Below are 22,874 nucleotides of genomic sequence, written 5' to 3' on the forward strand. Positions count from 1 at the left end.
ATAGCAGTTAATTCAACAGTGGGAAGTTAGCTACATTAAACTAGTTCTATAGCAGTTAATTCAACAGTGGGAAGTTAGCTACATTAAACTAGTTATATAGCAGTTAATTCAACAGTAGGAAGTTAGCTACATTAAACTAGTTATATAGCAGTTAATTCAACAGTGGGAAGTTAGCTACATTAAACTAGTTCTATAGCAGTTAATTCAACAGTGGGAAGTTAGCTACATTAAACTAGTTCTATAGCAGTTAATTCAACAGTAGGAAGTTAGCTACATTAAACTAGTTGATGCAGTTAATTCAACAGTAGGAAGTTAGCTACATTAAACTAGTTCTATAGCAGTTAATTCAACAGTGGGAAGTTAGCTACATTAAACTAGTTATATAGCAGTTAATTCAACAGTGGGAAGTTAGCTACATTAAACTAGTTCTATAGCAGTTAATTCAACAGTGGGAAGTTAGCTACATTAAACTAGTTCTATAGCAGTTAATTCAACAGTAGGAAGTTAGCTACATTAAACTAGTTCTATAGCAGTTAATTCAACAGTGGGAAGTTAGCTACATTAAACTAGTTCTATAGCAGTTAATTCAACAGTGGGAAGTTAGCTACATTAAACTAGTTCTATAGCAGTTAATTCAACAGTGGGAAGTTAGCTACATTAAACTAGTTATATAGCAGTTAATTCAACAGTGGGAAGTTAGCTACATTAAACTAGTTCTATAGCAGTTAATTCAACAGTGGGAAGTTAGCTACATTAAACTAGTTCTATAGCAGTTAGTTCAACAGTGGGAAGTTAGCTACATTAAACTAGTTCTATAGCAGTTAATTCAACAGTAGGAAGTTAGCTACATTAAACTAGTTCTATAGCAGTTAATTCAACAGTGGGATGTTAGCTACATTAAACTAGTTCTATAGCAGTTAATTCAACAGTGGGAAGTTAGCTACATTAAACTAGTTCTATAGCAGTTAATTCAACAGTGGGAAGTTAGCTACATTAAACTAGTTGATGCAGTTAATTCAACAGTGGGAAGTTAGCTACATTAAACTAGTTATATAGCAGTTAATTCAACAGTGGGAAGTTAGCTACATTAAACTAGTTCTATAGCAGTTAATTCAACAGTGGGAAGTTAGCTACATTAAACTAGTTCTATAGCAGTTAATTCAACAGTGGGAAGTTAGCTACATTAAACTAGTTCTATAGCAGTTAATTCAACAGTGGGAAGTTAGCTACATTAAACTAGTTCTATAGCAGTTAATTCAACAGTAGGAAGTTAGCTACATTAAACTAGTTCTATAGCAGTTAATTCAACAGTGGGAAGTTAGCTACATTAAACTAGTTCTATAGCAGTTAATTCAACAGTGGGAAGTTAGCTACATTAAACTAGTTCTATAGCAGTTAATTCAACAGTGGGAAGTTAGCTACATTAAACTAGTTCTATAGCAGTTAATTCAACAGTAGGAAGTTAGCTACATTAAACTAGCTATATAGCAGTTAATTCAACAGTAGGAAGTTAGCTACATTAAACTAGTTGATGCAGTTACCAAAACAGCTGTATAGTTTGACTGGTAAAAGTTATTTCTGTTCTAATTTTAGATTTGAATAGCAGAGTAGACTAATAATATGCTCTACGTTTTTGTCGAAGCTACTGGGAAAGGGGTCAAAATAGCTGATTAGTGTCAAAGTCACATTGTTTTGAGTGAACAGAATGTTGGAAGTCAGATTTAAAATGGGAGATTTAAATAAAGGGAGCTTTATAATGTTGAAGATATCCCATTAAAGAGGAAGAGATTTTCTAGGAGGAAAAAAAGCTTAATAGTTTAAAAACAATTCCAGACTGGTCAACACGTTTTAAAGGGAAATGCGTTCACAAGTGTCATTAATCATCAGACAGCTGTCATCTTCTTAATGTCAGAGTGCCATTCAACAAGGAGCTGCACCTGTAACTAACCACTATCAGACATCAGAAACTTCTTGATCTCTTCATCTGTCAAGCCTAGGCAATGGGACAAAACAATTCCTACCTCTCTCATGTGCTTTTTTCTGACTTGGTAATGCTGCTAAACCAGATCTAAAAGAAAATGAAAAAAAATACATGAATGTAATTTAGTGTTAATATGGTCTCTGTAAGAACATGTCCAGATACAAGACAGTGTTATCCTGCTACCTTGTCTCCATAGAACACACATAGAACCTCAGCTCTCCACAGGACACGTCATTCCAGCCCTGCCCACCTGTTGTCAAGGCAACAACAAATCACACTTCAGTTATTTCAATGTGCTCAGAGTGTGTGTGCGTGTGTGTGTGTGTGTGTGTGTGTGTGTGTGTGTGTGTGTGTGTGTGTGTGTGTGTGTGTGTGTGTGTGTGTGTGTGTGTGTGTGTGTGTGTGTGTGTGTGTGTGTGTGTGTACCTCCAGTGTGTAGCTCCATACAGTTCTCCCCCTGTCCAGAGTTACTGGGCTCATCCTCCTCCCAGTAAACATCGTCAACAGCTGAGCCGTCACTCCACAGCCACATCCCCTCCTTATCACAGAAAAACATTGATTGGTTGATTAATTGATTGAAACCACTTCTTTTTGTTTTTAAACCTGTAGACATTTGACAGATTGATTGACAGACTGACTGACTAATGAATTATTGACCCAGTTTACCTGAGCTGCGTCGTAGCCTCCTATCCAGACCGGCTGGTATGTGTGTCTCCTGACCAGATCCTGGACAAACATCTGTTGACCAGGGCTGTGAACCGACACCAAGTTCCCTCTGTGCTGGGAGCAGTACGACTAGAGGGACACCCAGAAAACACTGTTAGCCCGCTGAGCTAAAGCCCAGGCATTACCTCAGGGAGCAAAGATCAATGCAGGCTAGAAATTGACATTTCCTGAAGTAAATGTGTGCTTGCTAGTCTTGAAGTATCAATGGTTGTGAAATAGTAGTAGTAATTAATAATTGTCTCTCCCTGTTACAAGTGTTACCTCTGCAGTGGCCCAGGTGGCCCAGACGGGGTAGAAGGAGAAGCAGCGATGCTCATTCTGATGCCACCCGGCTGGGCATGGTGACTGGGAGTCCACCCCTTCCACCTCCTCCTCTGTAGTGTTCACCACCCCCGAGGCAGCATCCACCCCTGGAACAACAACTACACACACCGACAGTATGTACTGTTAAAGAGCTGTGGTTGACTTAGTTTACCTGGTACATTAAAGCAATTAATGGAATAATCCCAAAAGTGCAAACTAAGCTAGACCAAGTAGCACCTCAAATACTTTATAGCATTTAGAGTTGTGTTTGACCAGATACAATGCAATTTTACAGTTAACAAATTGACAACAGACTTTCAGCATGCTTATAGAGGTGGACATTGAACATGTACGACGCTTACAAAAATGGTTGATGATTGGCTGAGTGAAAATCATGATAAAAAGATTGTGGGAGCTGTTTTGTTAGACTTCAGTGTGGCCTTTGACATTATCAATCAAAGTCTGATACTGGAAAAACGTATGTGTTATGGCTTTACACCACCTGCTATATTGTGGATAAAGAGTTACCTGACCTGCCTAGTTAAATAAAGGTTACATGGTTTTTACAGAACACAGAGGGTGTTCTTTATCATTGAATTAAACTATTTACACACACACTGTTTCATTTCAAGTTTCAACTTTTATATTTGCCTGTTGCGAGGTGCAGAGCCATCACTGCCCAACAAAGCAGCAGAGACATCCTACCAACCGATCTACAGAGGAAACAATGATATTATATTACATAACAACTTAGCTTTACATTTAATAACCTTTAATAGTGTTAAAGGGATCATGAATACCATTTTAACGTCTCTGTGTGCATTATGAAGGAAGGTAGTGGTTGTTTCACGAGCAAATGCTATCTAGCATTAGTACAATGACTGGAAGTCTCCAGGTACGGTAGCATTGCAAATGTACCTGTAGACTTCCAGTCATTGCGCTAGAATCGTACATTATGCATTTAACATAACTTAATTTAATATGATATTGCGTAACATAACATGACAAAACATAACACAACTTTTAAGTGACATAAGTTAACATGACATAAGAGAGCAGCTCCATCTGTAACATAGTACATTACCTGTACATAGATCAGAGAATGTTGAGAGTACCTGAGCTAGCCAGTAACACTGTGACAGTAGTAGTAGCTTGGTCCTGGTAGGATAGCTCAGAGCATCTGCTCTTTTCTACCTGCTTCTGGCTTGGATTAGTCACTGTTGAGGAGGAGGAGGAGTGAATTCAGATGACGTGAGGAGAAGAGATGAGGAAATGATATGGTACTGCAGAACAGCAACCAGCCCATATCGTCCTCTCTACACTAGTGGTTGTGTCCTAAAAGCCTCAGCCCTGCCCACTCTCATTATCAGTCAGACTAGAATCACATCAACATCCTGCTAGTTCTAACAACACATCTCCTGTTCTGACAGACTAGAATCACATCAACATCCTGCTAGTTCTAACAACACATCTCCTGTTCTGACAGACTAGAATCACATCAACATCCTGCTAGTTCTAACAACACATCTCCTGTTCTGACAGACTAGAATCACATCAACATCCTGCTAGTTCTAACAACACATCTCCTGTTCTGACAGACTAGAATCACATCAACATCCTGCTAGTTCTAACAACACATCTCCTGTTCTGACAGAAGACACAGAGCAAACCCCTCAGACACGCACTAACCTTAAGTAAGGTCACACACTCGCTCTCTCGCTGTATCACACTTACATATTATAGTGCATGTTAATGTACAAAGAAACTTGGTTGCAAAAAAAAAACATCTTTGCATCTCAACAAATTATTATTTAAGATTGAAAAAGGACTTCGGGCTACACTTGAATGTCTAAAACCAGATGGATCGTTTGACAAATGATGATGGACCTGCAAATTGATTTTGACAAACAAATCAGTCCAAAAACGGTCTCTCTCTTTCAAAATCCCCATGTGGCCCTTAAGCCAAAATTACTATTAAACCCACCCTGATGTAAAGGGACAAGAGGAGAGAGAGAGTGAAAGTCAAATCAAATCAAATCGTATTTGTCACCTGCGCCGAATACAACAGTTGTAGTACACCTTACAGTGAAACGCTTACTTACAGGCCCTAACCAACAGTGCAGTTTTTAAGTAAAACATTGCGTGAGTGAGAGAGAGAAGAGGGAGAGAGAGAAAGAGAGGGAGAGAGAGAAATAAAGAGAGGGAGAGAGAGGGAGACTTTCTTTACTGATACATTCTCATTTCATTTCATTAAAACCTCCCCACACTCCCACCCCACTTTAAAAACAAATAGCTCATGTGCTGCATAATCACATGTACAGATGGAGGGAGAGAGAGAGTGAGAGAGTGACAGAGAGAGACAGAGAGAGACAGAGAGACAGAGAGAGAGAGAGGGAGGAGAGAGAGACAGAGAGAGAGACAGAGAGACAGAGAGAGAGAGAGGGAGGAGAGAGAGACAGAGAGAGAGACAGAGAGACAGAGAGGGAGGAGAGAGAGACAGAGATACAGAGAGATGGAGAGAGAGAGCTAAAGGATCAGCCCCCCAGCTACACCACCTCCAGCTTAGACACAGAGCTTCTACAGGACCAGATCAACCAGTGCAGGACCCAGCTGAAGAACTCTGTCCAGGAGCTGAGAGAGAGCCTTACCACAGCACTTCAGGAGGTAAAGGCCACCATGAGGAGAGAGCCTTACCACAGCGCTTGAGGAGGTAAAGGCCACCATGAGGAGAGAGCCTTACCACAGCGCTTGAGGAGGTAAAGGCCACCATGAGGAGAGAGCCTTACCACAGCGCTTGAGGAGGTAAAGGCCACCATGAGGAGAGAGCCTTACCACAGCGCTTGAGGAGGTAAAGGCCACCATGAGGAGAGAGCCTTACCACAGCGCTTGAGGAGGTAAAGGCCACCATGAGGAGAGAGCCTTACCACAGCACTTGAGGAGGTAAAGGCCACCATGAGGAGAGAGCCTTACCACAGCGCTTGAGGAGGCGAAGGCCACCATGAGGAGAGAGCCTTACCACAGCTCTTGAGGAGGTAAAGGCCACCATGAGGAGAGAGTCTTACCACAGCGCTTGAGGAGGTAAAGGCCACCATGAGGAGAGAGCCCCGCAAAGACTTTCATCCCCGTACCATTCAGAAAGTCAACGCTGACATCACCAGAGGGTGTGGCCTACTCCCGAACGTGCACATTGCTCACCACCCAACAGTCACCCGAGAGCACCTGCATGACCACTCCCACCTGAGGAAGCAGACAGTTGGGATATTTACCAAGTCTCTAAAGGACGTGGTACTTGGTAGACAAACACCCCATGACGCACTGGACAGAGGATCACCCAGAGACCCCCAACCAGACCCAGCGCACCCCACAGTCCCCACCCACCACCAGAGTATCATCACCTCCATCAGCTTAGCCAGACTGGACCGGGCCCAGCCTATTACCCTGCAGCAGACCACCACCTCTACCAGACCAGAGAGGAAGCCCCCCTGGCCCAGACCTGGCCCCTGTCCACTCCACAAGGACCAACGCAGCTACACGGAAGTCCTCAGAGGACAGGAGAACTCTGTAGGATTGAGTGAGATTAAACAGCTCCTCCAATACATCTGCACTAAACTGCACTATGCGCACAAACACACAGCTATTGTACTAAAAGTTTACTTACTATGGCCCATTTATTGCTTTACCTCCTTACTCCATTTGCACACACTGTATATAGATTTTTCTATTTTGTTATTGACAGTACTTTTGTTTATCCCATGTGTAACTGTGTTGTTGTTTTTGTCACACTGCTTTGCTTTAACTTGGCCAGGTTACAGTTGTAAATGAGAACTTGTTCTCAACTGGCCTACCTGGTTAAATAAAGGTGAAAAAAACAAACCCCCCCAAAAAACAGCATTCCACCTGCCACAATCAACAGCCTGATCAACTCTAGGTGAAGGAGATGTGTGAGGCAAATGATGGTTACACCAGATACGGACTAGTTGTCTGATCCACACCCATACCTTTTTTAAAGTTATCTTTGACCAACAGATGCATATCTGTATTTGCAGTCATGTTGAATCCATAGATAAGGGCCTGATGAATGAATTTACATTGACTGGTTTCCTTATAAGAACTGTAACTCAGTAAAATCTTTTAAATTGTTGCATGTTGAGTTGATATTTTTTGTTCAATGTAGTATTAATGAAACTATTTGTTTTCATATTATAATTTTGTGTACGTATTTGGTTTTTATGTATTTTCAATTTTAACTTGTCATCTTCAATCATTTTAAATGGATTTTATACATCTGTGGTTGTATTGTGTTTTTACATTGTCAAATCTAATCCTCTAGCGGGTCACGGAACACACCTTCCACGTTGTTCATTATTTTCCATTGAACCCATAGCCCCTCGTTGATTATCCCTCACATAACATTGATTAGATGGTATGACTTGAATTGAAGGATTTTCCCTTTTGCCTTGACATTGGCAGGATGTTTTTACACAATGAAGGGAATCCTCCATATTACCTTTTTAAAAGGGTATTTTTCTTTGTTTTCTTACAGTTTACAGTATATGTATTGTGGTTAGGGGTTGTTTCTGGACAGGAATGCCAGGTCCACTTTGACATTATGCTGAAGTTTTTCTTAATGGAAATTCAGTCCACCACTGTGTCTTGTCTGATGTACAAATCTATAGATGGAATCCATTTAACATTCCCTATTTCTCCACTAAACCACTGGTTTGTTACTCATACACCGCATATCGTTGTAACAGGGGAGATGTTGTTTTTAGTTAGGCTATAGAAAATATAACAAGTAGTGAAATAACACAAACATTCTGAAAGCGGTTAAATATTTATTTCAAGAAAAATACACATAATCGTATTTTTAAAAAAAACATTTGAGATTTTTCCCAATAATCAACATACACAATAGTTAGTCTACAGAATACAGGATGAATAAGGTAATAAAAAATATATATTTTCCTATAAGTGAAGAATATTATTATCCCTAAACTACAACAGTGACTGATATATATAGTACATTAAAAATAGTAGTTTTATGTTAGTGAATATATTTCATGAAAATAAAGGAAAGCCGCACACTCTAGGAGCTCAGATGCAAAAATGTAATATCCAACGTTTGGACAGCCAAGCTGTCTTCATCAGGGTATAAACAAAGTGTATGTTTTATGTATTTATGTCAGTGTATATATTTCACCAACAGAAAATGAATGGCGCCAGACATCTGTATACCCAATGTGACATTTTATGCCTTTCCCTAACAAACCTCAGTGAAGCAATACCTGAAATGAACCTAACATTAACCATCATCAATAACGTTTTTTTTTGGCCGGTTGAATATCCAATTCCTAGTCCTATACATTGGCACGAATTTCAGCATAGTTTTTAATGACAGAAGAGAAGCGAATGACTTTGACCTCATTGGTTTTGGTCTTCTTGTCATCCCACTGGTACTCTGGAGACAACAGCTTGCTGGGCTTGTTGTAAAGCAGGTACCTGTTGAGGTGACTCTCCTCCTGCCAGGCAGCCTCGATGGAATTCCTCGCGTCCTCTTCAAGCTGGTTCCGACATACCTTTGTTAGTGTGTACACATCCTCCACGGACCCTCCGAACACAGCCCCGGCGTAGTAGTAGTCTCCCTCATCCATGGGGATGTAGGCTGTCGAGGCTGGGCGCCGTTCATATGTGAAGAGGTCACGGGTCGCCTGGTAAAACCATGGGTGAATCACAGCAACCAGCCTGCCCAGAGACTCGGCCCCCCAGCGAGCGTGGAACTTGCTGTCCACGTCCAGACAGAAGATGTAGTCGCCCTCCCTGCTGATCTGATGTTCGATGGCTGTCTGAATGATCTCCATCCTCCGGGCTGATATCTCCTGCCAGCGGTAAAGGGTACTTAATAGAGAGTTGGGCCACCACCAGCCACCTTGGGCCACCACCAGCAACCTTGGGCCACCACGAGCCACCTTGGGCCACCACGAGCCACCTTTGGCCACCACCAGCCACATTGGGCCACCACCAGCCACCTTGGTCCACCACCAGCCACCAGAACAGCTCTAATGCACCTTGGCAAAGATTCTACAAGTGTCTGAAACTCTATCGGAGGGATAATTTGGTGTTTTGTTGATGGTGGTGGAAACACTATCTCAGGCTCATTTGGATTGAGATCTGGTGACTGGCATATGGTTTACATCGTTTTCATGCTCATCAAACCATTAGGTGACCACTTGTGCCCTGTAAATGGGGGCATTGTTGATCTGGGGGCATAGCCACGGTAGCAAAAAGAATGACTGAAATAATGGTCAGCCCAGCCTTTTTATACATGACCGTTAGCATAATGGGATGTTCATTGCTTAATTAACTCAGAAACCACACCTGTGTGGAAGCACCTACATTCAATATACTTTGTATCCCTCATTTACTAGTGTAGAAGGCTTAACAATCCTTCTTTAACCTGTCTCCTCTCCTTCATCTACACTGATTGAAGTGGATTTAACAAGTGACATCAATAAGGGATCATAGCTTTCACCTGGATTCACCTGGTCAGTCTGTTATGGAGAAAGCACGTGTTCATAATGTTTGTACACTCGGTGTTGTTTCAGTGTTGTAAAAATATTGATCGTTTAATTTCCCTTTTGAATATTTGGGAAAAGTTGTAGGCTACTCACTTTCCAACGGCAAACACTGTTGTTACTATGGTGAGGTTCATGGACTTGTAGATTATGTCGACGAGGTCAGGGTCAAAGGTTCCTTCCCAGACGATGGGTGCCAACCATGGGGTGACTGCCACCACATCAGTACGACTAAAGAAACAGAACAAGATCAAGCCTGACTGTGTGGTACTGATTATGATCTCAATGTTTACAGATATACAGATAAAGCCTGACTGTGTTGTACTGATTATGATGTCAATGTTTACAGATATACAGATCAAGCCTGACTGTGTTGTTCTGATTATGATCTCAATGTTTACAGATATACAGATCAAACCTGACTGTGTTGTACTGATTATGATCTCAATGTTTACAGATATACAGATCAAGCCTGACTGTGTTGTACTGATTATGATGTCAATGTTTATAGATATACAGATCAAGTCTGACTGTGTTGTACTGATTATAATCTCAATGTTTACAGATATACAGATCAAACCTGACTGTGTGGTACTGATTATGATCTCAGTGTTTACAGATATTCAGATCAAGCCTGACTTTGTGGTACTGATTATGATCTCAATGTTTACAGATATACAGATCAAGCTGGAATGTGTGGTACTGATTATGATCTCAATGTTTACAGATATACAGATCAAACCTGACTGTGTGGTACTGATTATGATCTCAATGTTTACAGATATTCAGATCAAGCCTGACTGTGTGGTACTGATTATGATCTCAATGTTTACAGATATACAGATCAAGCTGGAATGTGTTGTACTGATTATGATCTCAATGTTTACAGATATACAGATAAAGCCTGACTGTGATGTACTGATTATGATCTCAATGTTTACAGATATTCAGATCAAGCCTGACTGTGTGGTACAGATTATGATCTCAATGTTTACAGATATACAGATCAAGCTGGAATGTGTGTTACTGATTATGATCTCAATGTTTACAGATATACAGATCAAGCTGGAATGTGTGGTACTGATTATGATCTCAATGTTTACAGATATACAGATCAAGCTGGAATGTGTTGTACTGATTATGATCTCAATTGTTTTGCAAATAAAGGCCCATGAAAAGATGTGTGGTATACTAGGCTACACGCTGATGTGGAAGTTAACAATGATAAGTAACTAACATAAGATAACAACACTACTCACCCCACCAAGACACTGGGCTGCTTGTACAATAGCCTGGGAGAACAAAACGTAATTCATTAGTTAATGAAGATATGGGCTGATGTTATTGCTCTCTCAAAAAAAGGTGCTAGTACCAAAAAGGGGTTTTAACTTCACTATAAGGGAAACCTTTTTTGGGCTGTGGAGAACCTTTTGATATCTGTTTTTTGGATAATAATTCATAAAAGAATGGAATAATAGGATAGTAGTTAATTTTTTTATTTTATTTTGTTTCACCTTTATTTAACCAGGTAGGCAAGTTGAGAACAAGTTCTCATTTACAATTGTGACCTGGCCAAGATAAAGCAAATGTCGTGTCTTTGGGGGTACCATTAAACGGAAGATATGTTTATCAATTAGCTCCCTGTAATTATTATCACGCGATTAAACTGATTAATCGTTTAATTGTAATTAACTAGGAGGTCGGGGCACCAAGGAGAATATTCAGATTACAAAGCTATAATTTTCCTAATATAACTTTCCTCTACTATAATATTATATTCTATTATAGTATAGGTCGATTATCTTCTAAGTTTAAATGGTGGATTTACCTCTAGTCCAGTCTCATTCCAAAACGTCGTAAATTGTTGTATCTGCACGAACCCAGTCTTTACTAAAATCATCCATACATCAATTGTCTTAAAATCATTTATTTACTACACTAAGTAATTAACAGAAAAACATACAAACAGTAATTATCGTCAACAAAGGATTGGTATCGGAATGTGCCCTTGTGGGCTAAACAGGCTGGTCGGCCTGTTGAACAATGGGTCATAAATGGTCAGCTGAGAAGTTTACACAGAGTTCATTAACAATTGACAATTGAAGGCTCACTCATTCGGGAACAATTGCAATCAATATATATATTTACGCTCAGTGTGTCGTTCTGATTCTTGTTGGAGAGTAGTTCTGTTGGGGAGTTTTGTCCGCGTCTCTCTCTCTCTCTCTCTCTCGGTTAGAATGGATCTTTCAGAGCGACATTCATTAATGTCGTCATCGAATGGTTGTTTCGTTGGTCTTCGCGTTCGATGATATAATTTACTTAGCTGCAGACTAATAATTAATATCAAAGACTTGTTCTTATTCTGTCGGTATCAATAGTCTAAAAGTTAACCACGTGGTATGGTTCACTTTCAGTAGAGTACTTGGATGGTCAAACCTCTGGCCATAGAGTGTAGGCCTGGTCTGGAGAAATGTAAATCAGGGAGTGTTTTATAGTGCCCATCGAACAGGCTGGTCAAATGACGCCTGGTCCTGTATATGTCCCTGGGGCGTGCCTATGACTGAGTTAGATTTGGTTACAGAAATACAATTCTATCACATTACATCAGTACATAGCATCTCAATGTCTTACAAAAGCTTTATCCTTATTAATACATTCCATACACCCATATGAGGCAAGTCTTAAACTGAGTCTATTATATAAACAGTTTTATGGTAATATGGCTATATTGTCTCTTCTGAGTATCACCAAATTGTACCAAAAGAGGCCAACGTCATGACATACACCCCCTGGTGGTTTGGATCTTGTTTATCCTGCAAGTTACAAATCAACATAAAATCATTACCACGTGATGTCCCATTGGTAGATCATCGTTGCAGTCCTCTCTGGTGGTTGAACTTGGTAGGCTCTCTGAAAGCGGAGCCGTCCACCACAAGGATGGGCAGTTGATGTCCGGTTGGTGATCGCCGTTGCGGTCTCCTCAATTGGTGTACCTTGGTAGGTTCCCTGGAAGCTGTAAAGTACCCCAGGAAGGGCCAGGGGATGTCCTGGTTGGTGATCGCCGTTGCGGTCCCTCCCTCTGGTGGTTTACCTTGGTAGTCTCTCTGACAGCGGGCATGCCGCCACAAGGATAGGCTGTGGGTGTCCGGATTTGGGGTCGCCGTTCCGGACCCGTCGTCCAGACTGGAAGATCTGGGCAGTAACTTAGGCAGATGTTAACAACGCACACACACTCATGAAATATATATAATTACATTAATTCCCCAATGAGCAGCGTTGTGGCACTAAGTGATGGTTGTATGGGGACTTTGTTTATGGCTCTATCACTTCCTAAGTGTCAAAGGAACTGAACCGAAAAGGAATGAAAGCATAAACAAAACAAAAATATACAAAATATAGTTCACACAAAAAAAATTATCGAATTGGACTGTATTCTATATACGTCCAATGTTCTGGCAAAATGATTATCATGGTATTGTCTCTAATGCCATATCTAGGGTTTTCCTACTTGGTGTGTTGCTTAGGCGCTATCCTAAGTTGATAACTATATGATAAGTCTACAGCTGTAATGCACTAGTTTTGGGCAGTCTACAGGTATGACCTACGGACTTCTGGGAAGAAAACTGGTGAGTGCTGTAGAGTCAAAGGCCTAGAAGTAAATGTTCAACTTTACTAAGGCTGGTATATTGCTTGGGCCCTTAAGTGGTCCTAGCATAAATCCTAATTGGATGTTCCGTTGTGCATGTGCGTTTATGCTTACACAAGCGCGCATGTCAAGGGAAGAAAACCAAGTATCCGGGCAGATTACAACTTGTTCAGAATGAGTCTGACGTAGTCAGGTAATTTTCAAGTCAATGCCTGGAGGTCAGTCAGAATTGGTGTCAAGGGAGTCTGTAGTAGTTTTCTACAAGTCACTGTCTTCCACTATTGTAGTGGCGATAGGTATGAAGTCTATTTCATAGCTATGTTATCCACGGAGGAGCTAACCTCACGACGGAAGTACTCTTTAAGTATTGGACCAGTCATACGTGGTGTGATCATGGTTCATGACTTCTAATAATTTTACTCCTGAATGGAGGGTCCTATTTATTAGTGACATGTGTGTTAACCATTGGAAGAGTGCACTGGAGATTCCCCTCCACGTGTTGCACTCTGAGTGACTCCTATGTCGCTATTATCAATAGCAATTTAACTTGTGAGGTTACTAACCTTCTTACTGATTGTAGCTGGTATTGGTACTGGTACTCAAGGGGACCAGTTATCCTACCGATTTATTCTGAAATATTATCTACCGGAACACATGATTGGAGCGTTTTACTAGTTGTATTGTAGTTGAACCTACGCATGGCAAAGAATGATTATTGTTGCCATTTGTTTTGGAGGTGGACAAGTCCATTGGACTTCCTTTACGACCAGTGTGGTACACCTCAGTACTATCTTAGATGTCTTCTAAGATAATCCCCGTCTAGGGGCCTGTCTGCTCCTCACTGTTCTCATAGGAGAGTTTACAACTAGATTTGATTTATGCTCTGGCGGCCTCGTACGGTGTTGGTGTCCGATGCGCAAATGAAAAGGTCGGACCCTATGTACGAGTTGTCAGCGGCCGCATTTTTATGAGAGTGGCTGTAACCTTTCAACCAAATCTCCTGGTGTTTGTGCTTCAAAACGCTCAGTGGCTGTCGAGGCATGTCAGTCACCACCGCGTCCGCGTGTGGCAACCTCTTCATTACCTGTGAACTGAGACGAGGATATCGGTCTGTGATATCGCAAAGTGTTTCACAAGTGGGAGTCATCGGGTCAGTTGCTGGACTGACGCCATGAGTGTCATTGTAAGGGGTGACAGTCCCCAACAAAGCGGAAGGTGTATCATCGGAAGCAGAGTATACTCTGCGCATCAATGTTTTTCTTGCTGGGACGGCCGCAGTGCTTGTGGATGTGTCCAAAGGGAAAGAAAAGTTCATCTCAACTACCGTATTACATGACTGCAAGGAAGAGGGAAGTTGCTTATTCACAGAGACAGCTGGCTCGAAATCATGAAAAGAATGGTCAATCAGGTTGGCTGATGGAATGTGTCGAGATATCGTACTATCTCCGTGGATCGGATTTTGTACCAAGAGGTTTCTAAACGTCTTTTTCTCAAGGGGTGCTTTCGACAGATACCCCTCGTGAAGGACTGCGTTGCAGCTAGCGTTAGGGGGAGACGGTGTGGTCAGTGGAGAAGGCACTGTGGCTTGTGACCATACCTGGTTGGTTTTCCAATCCATCAATGGGAGTAACCGATCCATCAAGTCTGCTCCAAGTAGCAGGGTTACAGTTTCGAGGCTGGTAACATACACAGGGTGAACGAGCGATACGTCCTGGAAGTGTAGTTTCAGCATGACTCTCAATGTGAGGGGCGAGGTAGTCTGAGTGACCCCTCGAAGTTTAGTGTCGCATCGTTCCACTTTTAACCAACGTTTAGTTGGCTTCAAAGCCCTTTTGAGATCATCAAACAATGTTTGAGAGATGAGTGATATTGTCGCACCCAAATCAATTAGCGCATTACAAGCTAAGCAGTCCTCCAGGACTGTTTTGCAGGTATGGCCGTTAAGATTCGTGGTTAGTGGACATATTCCCCACAAAGTGGAGTGGTCGTTCGCAACGACGTGATGTGCCATGTCTGTTCAAGATGGAAGCAGATTGACTTTTCTGATTTTGAGTGGGCTTGGCTTTAACGAAGCGTTTGACCTTTTTCTTCGCAACTTTTGTATCAGAGTCTATAGACAGAGCCCGGGGGCTTGTTTCTTGATCAAGCGGGCCCTGGATAGGGTCTTGAATGACAGCGGGAGAAATTTGAACTTTAACGTCCATGCTATGGGTGTTAATTCCTGCGGACCTGGTGTCCGGTAATTCCCCGTCTAGTCCTTGTGACTTATCTTTTACCCTTTTCTCAAATTGTTCTCGCTTAAGTTCTTCCCGTAGTGGGACTTCTGGAAAACATTGGTCTACGTTTTGGTCGTCCTTCAACCCTTTGTTACCCTTGTGCTCTGACACTTTTTGTGGGTTGGGTGCAGGAACGTAGCGAACGGGTCGATTGTAGCGGTAGTCATGTTGATGGCTTTACAGTTATTTCGACCGCGGAGGTTATTGGAATCATGTTTCGTGGTAGAAACTGTTGTTGTGCGTCATCTCTAGACGCTCCAATACCTGATAATGCACCCTCTAACTGGAGTGAGTGCTCCTGGTTAAACTTCAAAACTGAGTGGTCAGGGCTCTTAGCGTTGTGAACTTTTGATGCCTCAAAAGCTGTGCTTGCAAGCTCTCTGAGTTGTAAGATAGGCAAGCCAACGTGGGCTGCAGGGCCCAAGTAGGTAATGAAGGTGGGATACATGTTCGACAGAAACATTTGTTTGAATGGTAACAGCTCTTCCATTCCTGTTTCTGTGAGTAGGCCAAAGTAAGCTGAACGAAGCCTATGATAGAAAGCTTGTGGGTGTTCGTTCCGAGCTTGTTTGACGGTGTTAGCCAGTGAGCTATCGTGTTTGCGAGTCGCAGAACCACTGAATTCTAATTTCAAAGCTGTGGCAAGTTTAGCATAGTCATTTAGCACGTGTTGCTGTTGTAGACGAATGAACCTCGTCACGTGTCTATTCGACGTTCGCTTCAACAGGTAAACCCTGTCAGAACCCGTAGCGTTCGGGTAGCCACCCAACGCGTCCTCTATGTCAGCTAGGAACGTCTCAGTATCGTTTGGCTGACCTGGAATGGGGTCAAAGGTGGGGAAATTCTTGACGAGTTTGTCAAGGTATTCTGCACCAAGCGGGCGGAGAGGGTTGTCTTCATCCTGTGGAGAAATTGGGGCCGAAAGGCCAAGAGAAGAAGCCAAGCCTTGTTGTTGTTGGCCAAGAGGCGCCATATTACTCAGTGCCGAAGGGCCAAGAGGAGAAGACTGAGGGACACATGAGGGAGGCAAGGTCTGAAACCTATTGTCTTCACTCCTGTGAGTACAGGGCTCCGGTTGCTTGGATGGGAAGTCGCGCTGTAGAGCGTGACCATTCTGGGTTTCCTCCAGATGGTACCTAAGGGTGGAATTCTGCTGCATTGCAGAGTCCACTTGAGCGCTTAGAGTACTGATTTTGGACACGTGAGTGTCACACCTGCTCCTTTCGGTCTCAAACTTATCTGTCATGGTTTGCAGATAGAGGTCTTGAGTACGGAGCGAGAGATTCAGTGATGAGATTTCCTCTGCTTGCTTAGAAATCAATATTTCCAACCTCATCACCTGAGTTCTCTCATCATTCATTTGGTCAGCGACTTCAATAAGTTCTGCTGATTTATCATCCAACTTTGTCATTGTGTTCATTAACTGATCGTCTTTGGTCTGCAGCGCTTTGAGGAGCACTGTGTTATTTTGAGTAACATTCAACAAAACAGCATGCATGTTGTCAAGTTGAGCGCTCCTGTTTGTAGATAACTCTTCAGATTTATCTAGTCTGGCATGGACATCATCGTATTTAGTTTTGGCTAAATCGAGTTGTTCCTGTAGAAAACGATTTTGTTGAAGAGCTTGTGCTTGTTCATCGTCATACGTTTTTGCAATTACATTTAATTGTTCAGTTTTCGAACGCAGTTCCATAGCTAGCAGAATTTTTCCCTTTTCTGCATTTGTGATTGGTTTCCCGGTTCTCTCCACCTGTCCCTTTATGTCTACCGTTACCTGCTCGTGCTTCAGCTGTGCACTGCGGTATTGGACAGATGGCAATCTCGGATGGCAAGACATCAGAGCTAGACTGGAGAGAACCTTTACGAGGCCTGCGCCCGATGGTTGATTTTGGAAAACATTGTTGTCTGCTTTTCCACTAATGGCATAATTAGGGTTGTTATCGCTGCTGAGGTCAGAGATCAATCCATTTACGGGTGGAGGTTCACTAATTAGCGGGCGAGTGGGAACCACCCCCTCTGATAGCTTGCACATTATTAGAACAATTGAAAGGAAAAATTGTTTTTCCTAATTTTCCAAAATTTGGTTTTGGAATGTGGAAAACTGCAAAGACGATTTTAATCTATTTATAGACGTTAATGAACCATCAGTACTGTACAGTACTGTGGAAGTTGGACGTGAATGAATTTGCAAAAGCAAATTGAATTAATCAATGCCAATGATTAGTCCTACCTGGGTAGGCTATCTGGGTATTAAACTTGAATTACCTGAGAGGTTGCTTCATCCAGGTTAATATGCTAAGTTTAAGTTGTCTCATTTCATTGGAAGAACCTAGAAAGGTATGTTCGACAATTTAACTAAATAAATTGAATGAGACGATAATCCATACAATCTCCATTGATTGGATATCCTAAGTGTAAACCGTAGTTCAAATGTTGGGACCCTTCACCACTATACTTTCCCTTAATGGGTTTTACTGATTAATCTATTTATGATATATCAAACCTGTATAGGCTATCTGGGAATTAACTTTCAATTAACCTGAGAGCTTTGCTTCATCTAAGTTAAGTTTGGAAAAAGTTAATCATGTCTCATTGTAGACGCCCAATCAATTTTGGATATTATTTGAAAGATCCACTTGAAAAGGTAAATCTGGCAATTTCACTTGTTAGTTAAATTGAATGAGACGTGCTCCACGTTTGAATTTCCCCTAGAGATGTACTGGCAATTCTTCACCACCAGGGTGCAGAATGCTGAAATTTAAACGGAAGTACAAAGGTCGGACTTCCGTCGCGCCAGCGGAGAAATTTTAAACGTGTTACGGTGGAGGGTAAAATGTTCCCTCTCTGTTAGCTTACCCGTAATGCTAAGCTATTGCTACTTGGTTCAGGAGTATCCTTCCAAGCACCAAAATAGGAAAGGGTGGGTTTTCTAGTGACGTCTCACCTTAACCCCATTCAGCATATTCTGCTAGCGTTTATGCTGACCGGAGCGACACGGTACTTAAATATCGATGCGCATACGGTCTGCCCACACTTTCTTAGTGCGGTAGGCAAATTATTCGGCTCGGTTCCCGGACAGTTAACTTCTAATTTCTAACCTTACTCTAGAAGTTAATATTTACCGACAGAAATAGTACCGTTTGGCCTAACGGACTAAATCTGGAATTTAAATCCTCACTGCTATCGACATAAGACCGGAGCTACTCTAAATAGCTTCTCTCAATGGAAAATGCACAATCACTTTGTTTACATAGCAGGCTGTTTGTACAATTCTGTTTGCACAATTGATATATAGAATTTCACAGCAAAGTCCAATTCTATCTTAGATTCCTCGCACGGGGGCTCCAATATGTATTATCAAATTGAACCAACGTGCGTTTTAGTTTGAGTCCTCACACGGGGGCACCAATATGTCGTGTCTTTGGGGGTACCATTAAACGGAAGATATGTTTATCAATTAGCTCCCTGTAATTATTATCACGCGATTAAACTGATTAATCGTTTAATTGTAATTAACTAGGAGGTCGGGGCACCAAGGAGAATATTCAGATTACAAAGCTGTAATTTTCCTAATATAACTTTCCTGTACTATAATATTATATTCTATTATAGTATAGGTCGATTATCTTCTAAGTTTAAATGGTGGATTTAACTCTAGTCCAGTCTCATTCCAAAACGTCGTAAATTGTTGTATCTGCACGAACCCAGTCTTTACTAAAATCATCCATACATCAATTGTCTTAAAATCATTTATTTACTACACTAAGTAATTAACAGAAAAACATACAAACACTAATTATCGTCAACAAAGGATTGGTATCAGAATGTGCCCTTGTGGGCTAAACAGGCTGGTCGGCCTGTTGAACAATGGGTCATAAATGGTCAGCTGAGAAGTTTACACAGAGTTCATTAACAATTGACAATTGAAGGCTCACTCATTCGGGAACAATTGCAATCAATATATATATTTACGCTCAGTGTGTCGTTCTGATTCTTGTTGGAGAGTAGTTCTGTTGGGGAGTTTTGTCCGCGTTCTCTCTCTCTCTCTCTCTCTCTCTCGGTTAGAATGGATCTTTCAGAGCGACATTCATTAATGTCGTCATCGAATGGTTGTTTCGTTGGTCTTCGCGTTCGATGATATAATTTACTTAGCTGCAGACTAATAATTAATATCAAAGACTTGTTCTTATTCTGTCGGTATCAATAGTCTAAAAGTTAAACACGTGGTATGGTTCACTTTCAGTAGAGTACTTGGATGGTCAAACCTCTGGCCATAGAGTGTAGGCCTGGTCTGGAGAAATGTAAATCAGGGAGTGTTTTATAGTGCCCATCGAACAGGCTGGTCAAATGACGCCTGGTCCTGTATATGTCCCTGGGGCGTGCCTATGACTGAGTTAGATTTGGTTACAGAAATACAATTCTATCACATTACATCAGTACATAGCATCTCAATGTCTTACAAAAGCTTTATCCTTATTAATACATTCCATACACCCATATGAGGCAAGTCTTAAACTGAGTCTATAATATAAACAGTTTTATGGTAATATGGCTACATTGTCTCTTCTGAGTATCACCAAATTGTACCAAAAGAGGCCAACGTCATGACACAAAGCAGTTCGACAACATACAACTGTCACGTCCTGACCAGCAGATGGAGCTAGTGTTTTAGTTTTGGGGTCAGGACGTGGCATGTTTGTATTGGTTAAATGTTGGGTGGATGATTGGGACTTCCAATTGAAGGCAGGTGTGTATAGTTGCCTTTGATTGGAAGTCCTATATAGGTGTGTGTGTTTTTCTTTGGGGTTGTGGGTGGTTGTTTTTTGCACTGCGTTTCTAGCCTGCAGAACTGTAGCTGTTGTTACTTTGTTTGCATTGTTAAGTGGATGCTTTACTTCTTTATTTTAATTAAAGATGAGTATTCACATACCTGCTGCGCCTTGGTCCATTTCTACAGAAGACAGCCGTTACAGAACCACCCACCAAAGGACCAAGCAGCAGAAGAGGAGGAAGCCACAGGAGAGAAAAAGGGAACAATGGACATGGGAGGACGTCCTGGACGGCAAGGGAGCCTACACCTGGGAAGAGATCCTGGCCGGAAGGGATCGCCTCCCATGGGAACAGGTGGAGGCACTCAGGAGAGTGGAGGCAGCTGGACAGAGGAACCATCGGGAACGTTACGCTGGAACACGGTTGGCTAGGAAACCCGAGAGGCAGCCCCAAGATTTTTTTGGGGGGGGGCACACGGGTAGTTTGGCCAGGCCAGGGAAGAGCCGTAAGCCAGCTACCCGTGACTACAGGGAGGTGCGTACGAGGTGGAGGGCGCCATGTTACGCTGAGGTGCGCACCATCTGGCCTATACGGACGCACAGCCCAGTTCGCCCAGTACCAGCGCCCCGCAGGTGCCAGGGCAAGGGGAGCATCGAGCCGGAAGGGGTGATGCCAACCCTGCACTCAAGACCGCCAGTGCGCCCTTTCGGTCCGGTGTTTCCCGCCAGACGCACTAGCATGGAGGTGCGTGTCTCCAGGCTGGCACGTCCTATACCAGCCCCACGCATCAGGAGTCTAGTGTGTCAACCCAGCCTCGCCAGTCAACAGTCACCAGAGCTGCCCGCCAGTCAACAGTCGTCAGTGCTGCCCGCCAGTCAACCATCACCAGAGCTGCCCGCCAGTCAACAGTCGTCAGAGCTGCCAGCCAGTCAACAGTCGTCAGAGCTGCCCGCCAGTCAACAGTCGTCAGAGCTGCCCGCCAGTCAACAGTCGTCAGAGCTGCCCGCCAGTCAACAGTCGTCAGAGCTGCCCGCCAGTCAACAGTCGTCAGAGCTGCCCGCCAGTCAACAGTCGTCAGAGCTGCCCGCCAGTCAACAGTCGTCAGAGCTGCCCGCCAGTCAACAGTCGCCAGAGAGGTCAGACTGCCCTGAACTGCCGGAGTGGCCAGACTGCCCTGAACTGCCGGAGTGGCCAGACTGCCCTGAACTGCCGGAGTGGCCAGACTGCCCTGAACTGCCAGAGTGGCCAGACTGCCCTGAACTGCCAGAGTGGCCAGACTGCCCTGAACTGCCAGAGTGGCCAGACTGCCCTGAACTGCCAGAGTGGCCAGACTGCCCTGAACTGCCAGAGTGGCCAGACTGCCCTGAACTGCCAGAGTGGCCAGACTGCCCTGAACTGCCAGGGTGGCCAGACTGCCCTGAACTGCCAGGGTGGCCAGACTGCCCTGAACTGCCAGGGTGGCCAGACTGCCCTGAACTGCCAGGGTGGCCAGACTGCCCGGTTCTGCCAGAGTGGCCAGACTGCCCGGTTCTGCCAGAGGTGCCCGCCTGCCCGGATCTGCCAGGGTGCCCTGCCTGTCAGGATCGGCCAGAGTGGCCCTCCTGTCCTCCGGCACAGCCCGAGGGGCCCTCCTGCCCTCCGGCCCAGCCCGAGGGGCCCTCCTGCTCTCCGGCCCAGCCCGAGGGGCCCTCCTGCTCTCCGGCCCAGCCCGAGGGGCCCTCCTGCTCTCCGGCCCAGCCCGAGGGGCCCTCCTGCTCTCCGGCCCAGCCCGAGGGGCCCTCCTGCTCTCCGGCCCAGCCCGAGGGGCCCTCCTGCTCTCCGGCCCAGCCCGAGGGGCCCTCCTGCCCTCCGGCCCAGCCCGAGTGGCCCTCCTGCCCTCCGGTCCAGCCCGAGTGGCCCTCCTGCCCTCCGGTCCAGCCCGAGTGGCCCTCCTGTCCCCCGGCCCAGCCCGAGTGGCCCTCCTGTCCCCCGGCCCAGCCCGAGGGGCCCTCCTGTCCCCCGGTCCAGCCCGAGGGGTCCTCCTGTCCTCCGGCCCAGCACGAGTGGTCCGTCTGCCAGGGTCAGCCCAAGTGGCCCATCTGCCCGGCGCAGTTAGCAGCGCCACCGAAGTGGGCTACGCCGACGGTGGAGCAAGGTCCACGCCCTGCACCTGAGCCACCTCCAGGATAGGTGGGTTGGGGAGGGAGGGTGTAGCACAGTGCCGTCGGTGACGGCAGCCACCCTCCCTTCCCTCCCTTATTGTTTTAGGGTTATTGTTTATGGGTTTTGTATTGGGTTTTTCTTGTTGGTAGGTGCATTCCGGGGTCTGCACCTTGAGGGGGGGGTACTGTCACGTCCTGACCAGCAGATGGAGCTAGTGTTTTAGTTTTGGGGTCAGGACGTGGCATGTTTGTATTGGTTAAATGTTGGGTGGATGATTGGGACTTCCAATTGAAGGCAGGTGTGTATAGTTGCCTTTGATTGGAAGTCCTATATAGGTGTGTGTGTTTTTCTTTGGGGTTGTGGGTGGTTGTTTTTTGCATTGCGTTTCTAGCCTGCAGAACTGTAGCTGTTGTTACTTTGTTTGCATTGTTAAGTGGATGCTTTACTTCTTTATTTTA

The 22,874-nt window shown here is 43.9% G+C and overlaps 1 protein-coding gene and 1 pseudogene across 4 annotated transcripts in view; both read right to left on the reverse strand.

The window, feature by feature from the left end:
• LOC145877248 (uncharacterized) overlaps window positions 1–12,941 on the reverse strand; it is a 33,331-nt gene extending 20,390 nt beyond the window's left edge. The window contains exons 1-10 of one of the 4 annotated variants that reach the window (XM_082972549.1): window positions 12,428–12,941; window positions 10,842–10,874; window positions 9,679–9,813; window positions 4,095–4,227; window positions 3,662–3,723; window positions 2,969–3,117; window positions 2,648–2,776; window positions 2,408–2,519; window positions 2,165–2,231; window positions 2,022–2,068 (exon numbers count right to left, since the gene is read on the reverse strand). In XM_082972549.1, coding sequence (XP_082828675.1) covers window positions 2,022–2,068; window positions 2,165–2,231; window positions 2,408–2,519; window positions 2,648–2,776; window positions 2,969–3,117; window positions 3,662–3,723; window positions 4,095–4,102 — 574 coding nt within the window. In that variant the 5' untranslated portion in view covers window positions 4,103–4,227; window positions 9,679–9,813; window positions 10,842–10,874; window positions 12,428–12,941. Of the gene's footprint in view, window positions 1–2,021; window positions 2,069–2,164; window positions 2,232–2,407; window positions 2,520–2,647; window positions 2,777–2,968; window positions 3,130–3,661; window positions 3,724–4,094; window positions 4,228–9,678; window positions 9,814–10,841; window positions 10,875–12,427 lie in introns of those variants that run through there. The other 3 variants (XM_082972548.1, XM_082972551.1, XM_082972550.1) reach the window with 3 other exon arrangements.
• LOC145877249 (globoside alpha-1,3-N-acetylgalactosaminyltransferase 1 pseudogene) lies at window positions 7,990–9,620 on the reverse strand (annotated as a pseudogene).
• Window positions 12,942–22,874: the final 9,933 nt, after the last annotated feature.

This window comes from Salmo salar, unplaced genomic scaffold, assembly GCF_965601325.2.
Source record: "Salmo salar unplaced genomic scaffold, fSalSal1 ptg000742l, whole genome shotgun sequence".
Taxonomy (NCBI): domain Eukaryota; kingdom Metazoa; phylum Chordata; class Actinopteri; order Salmoniformes; family Salmonidae; genus Salmo; species Salmo salar.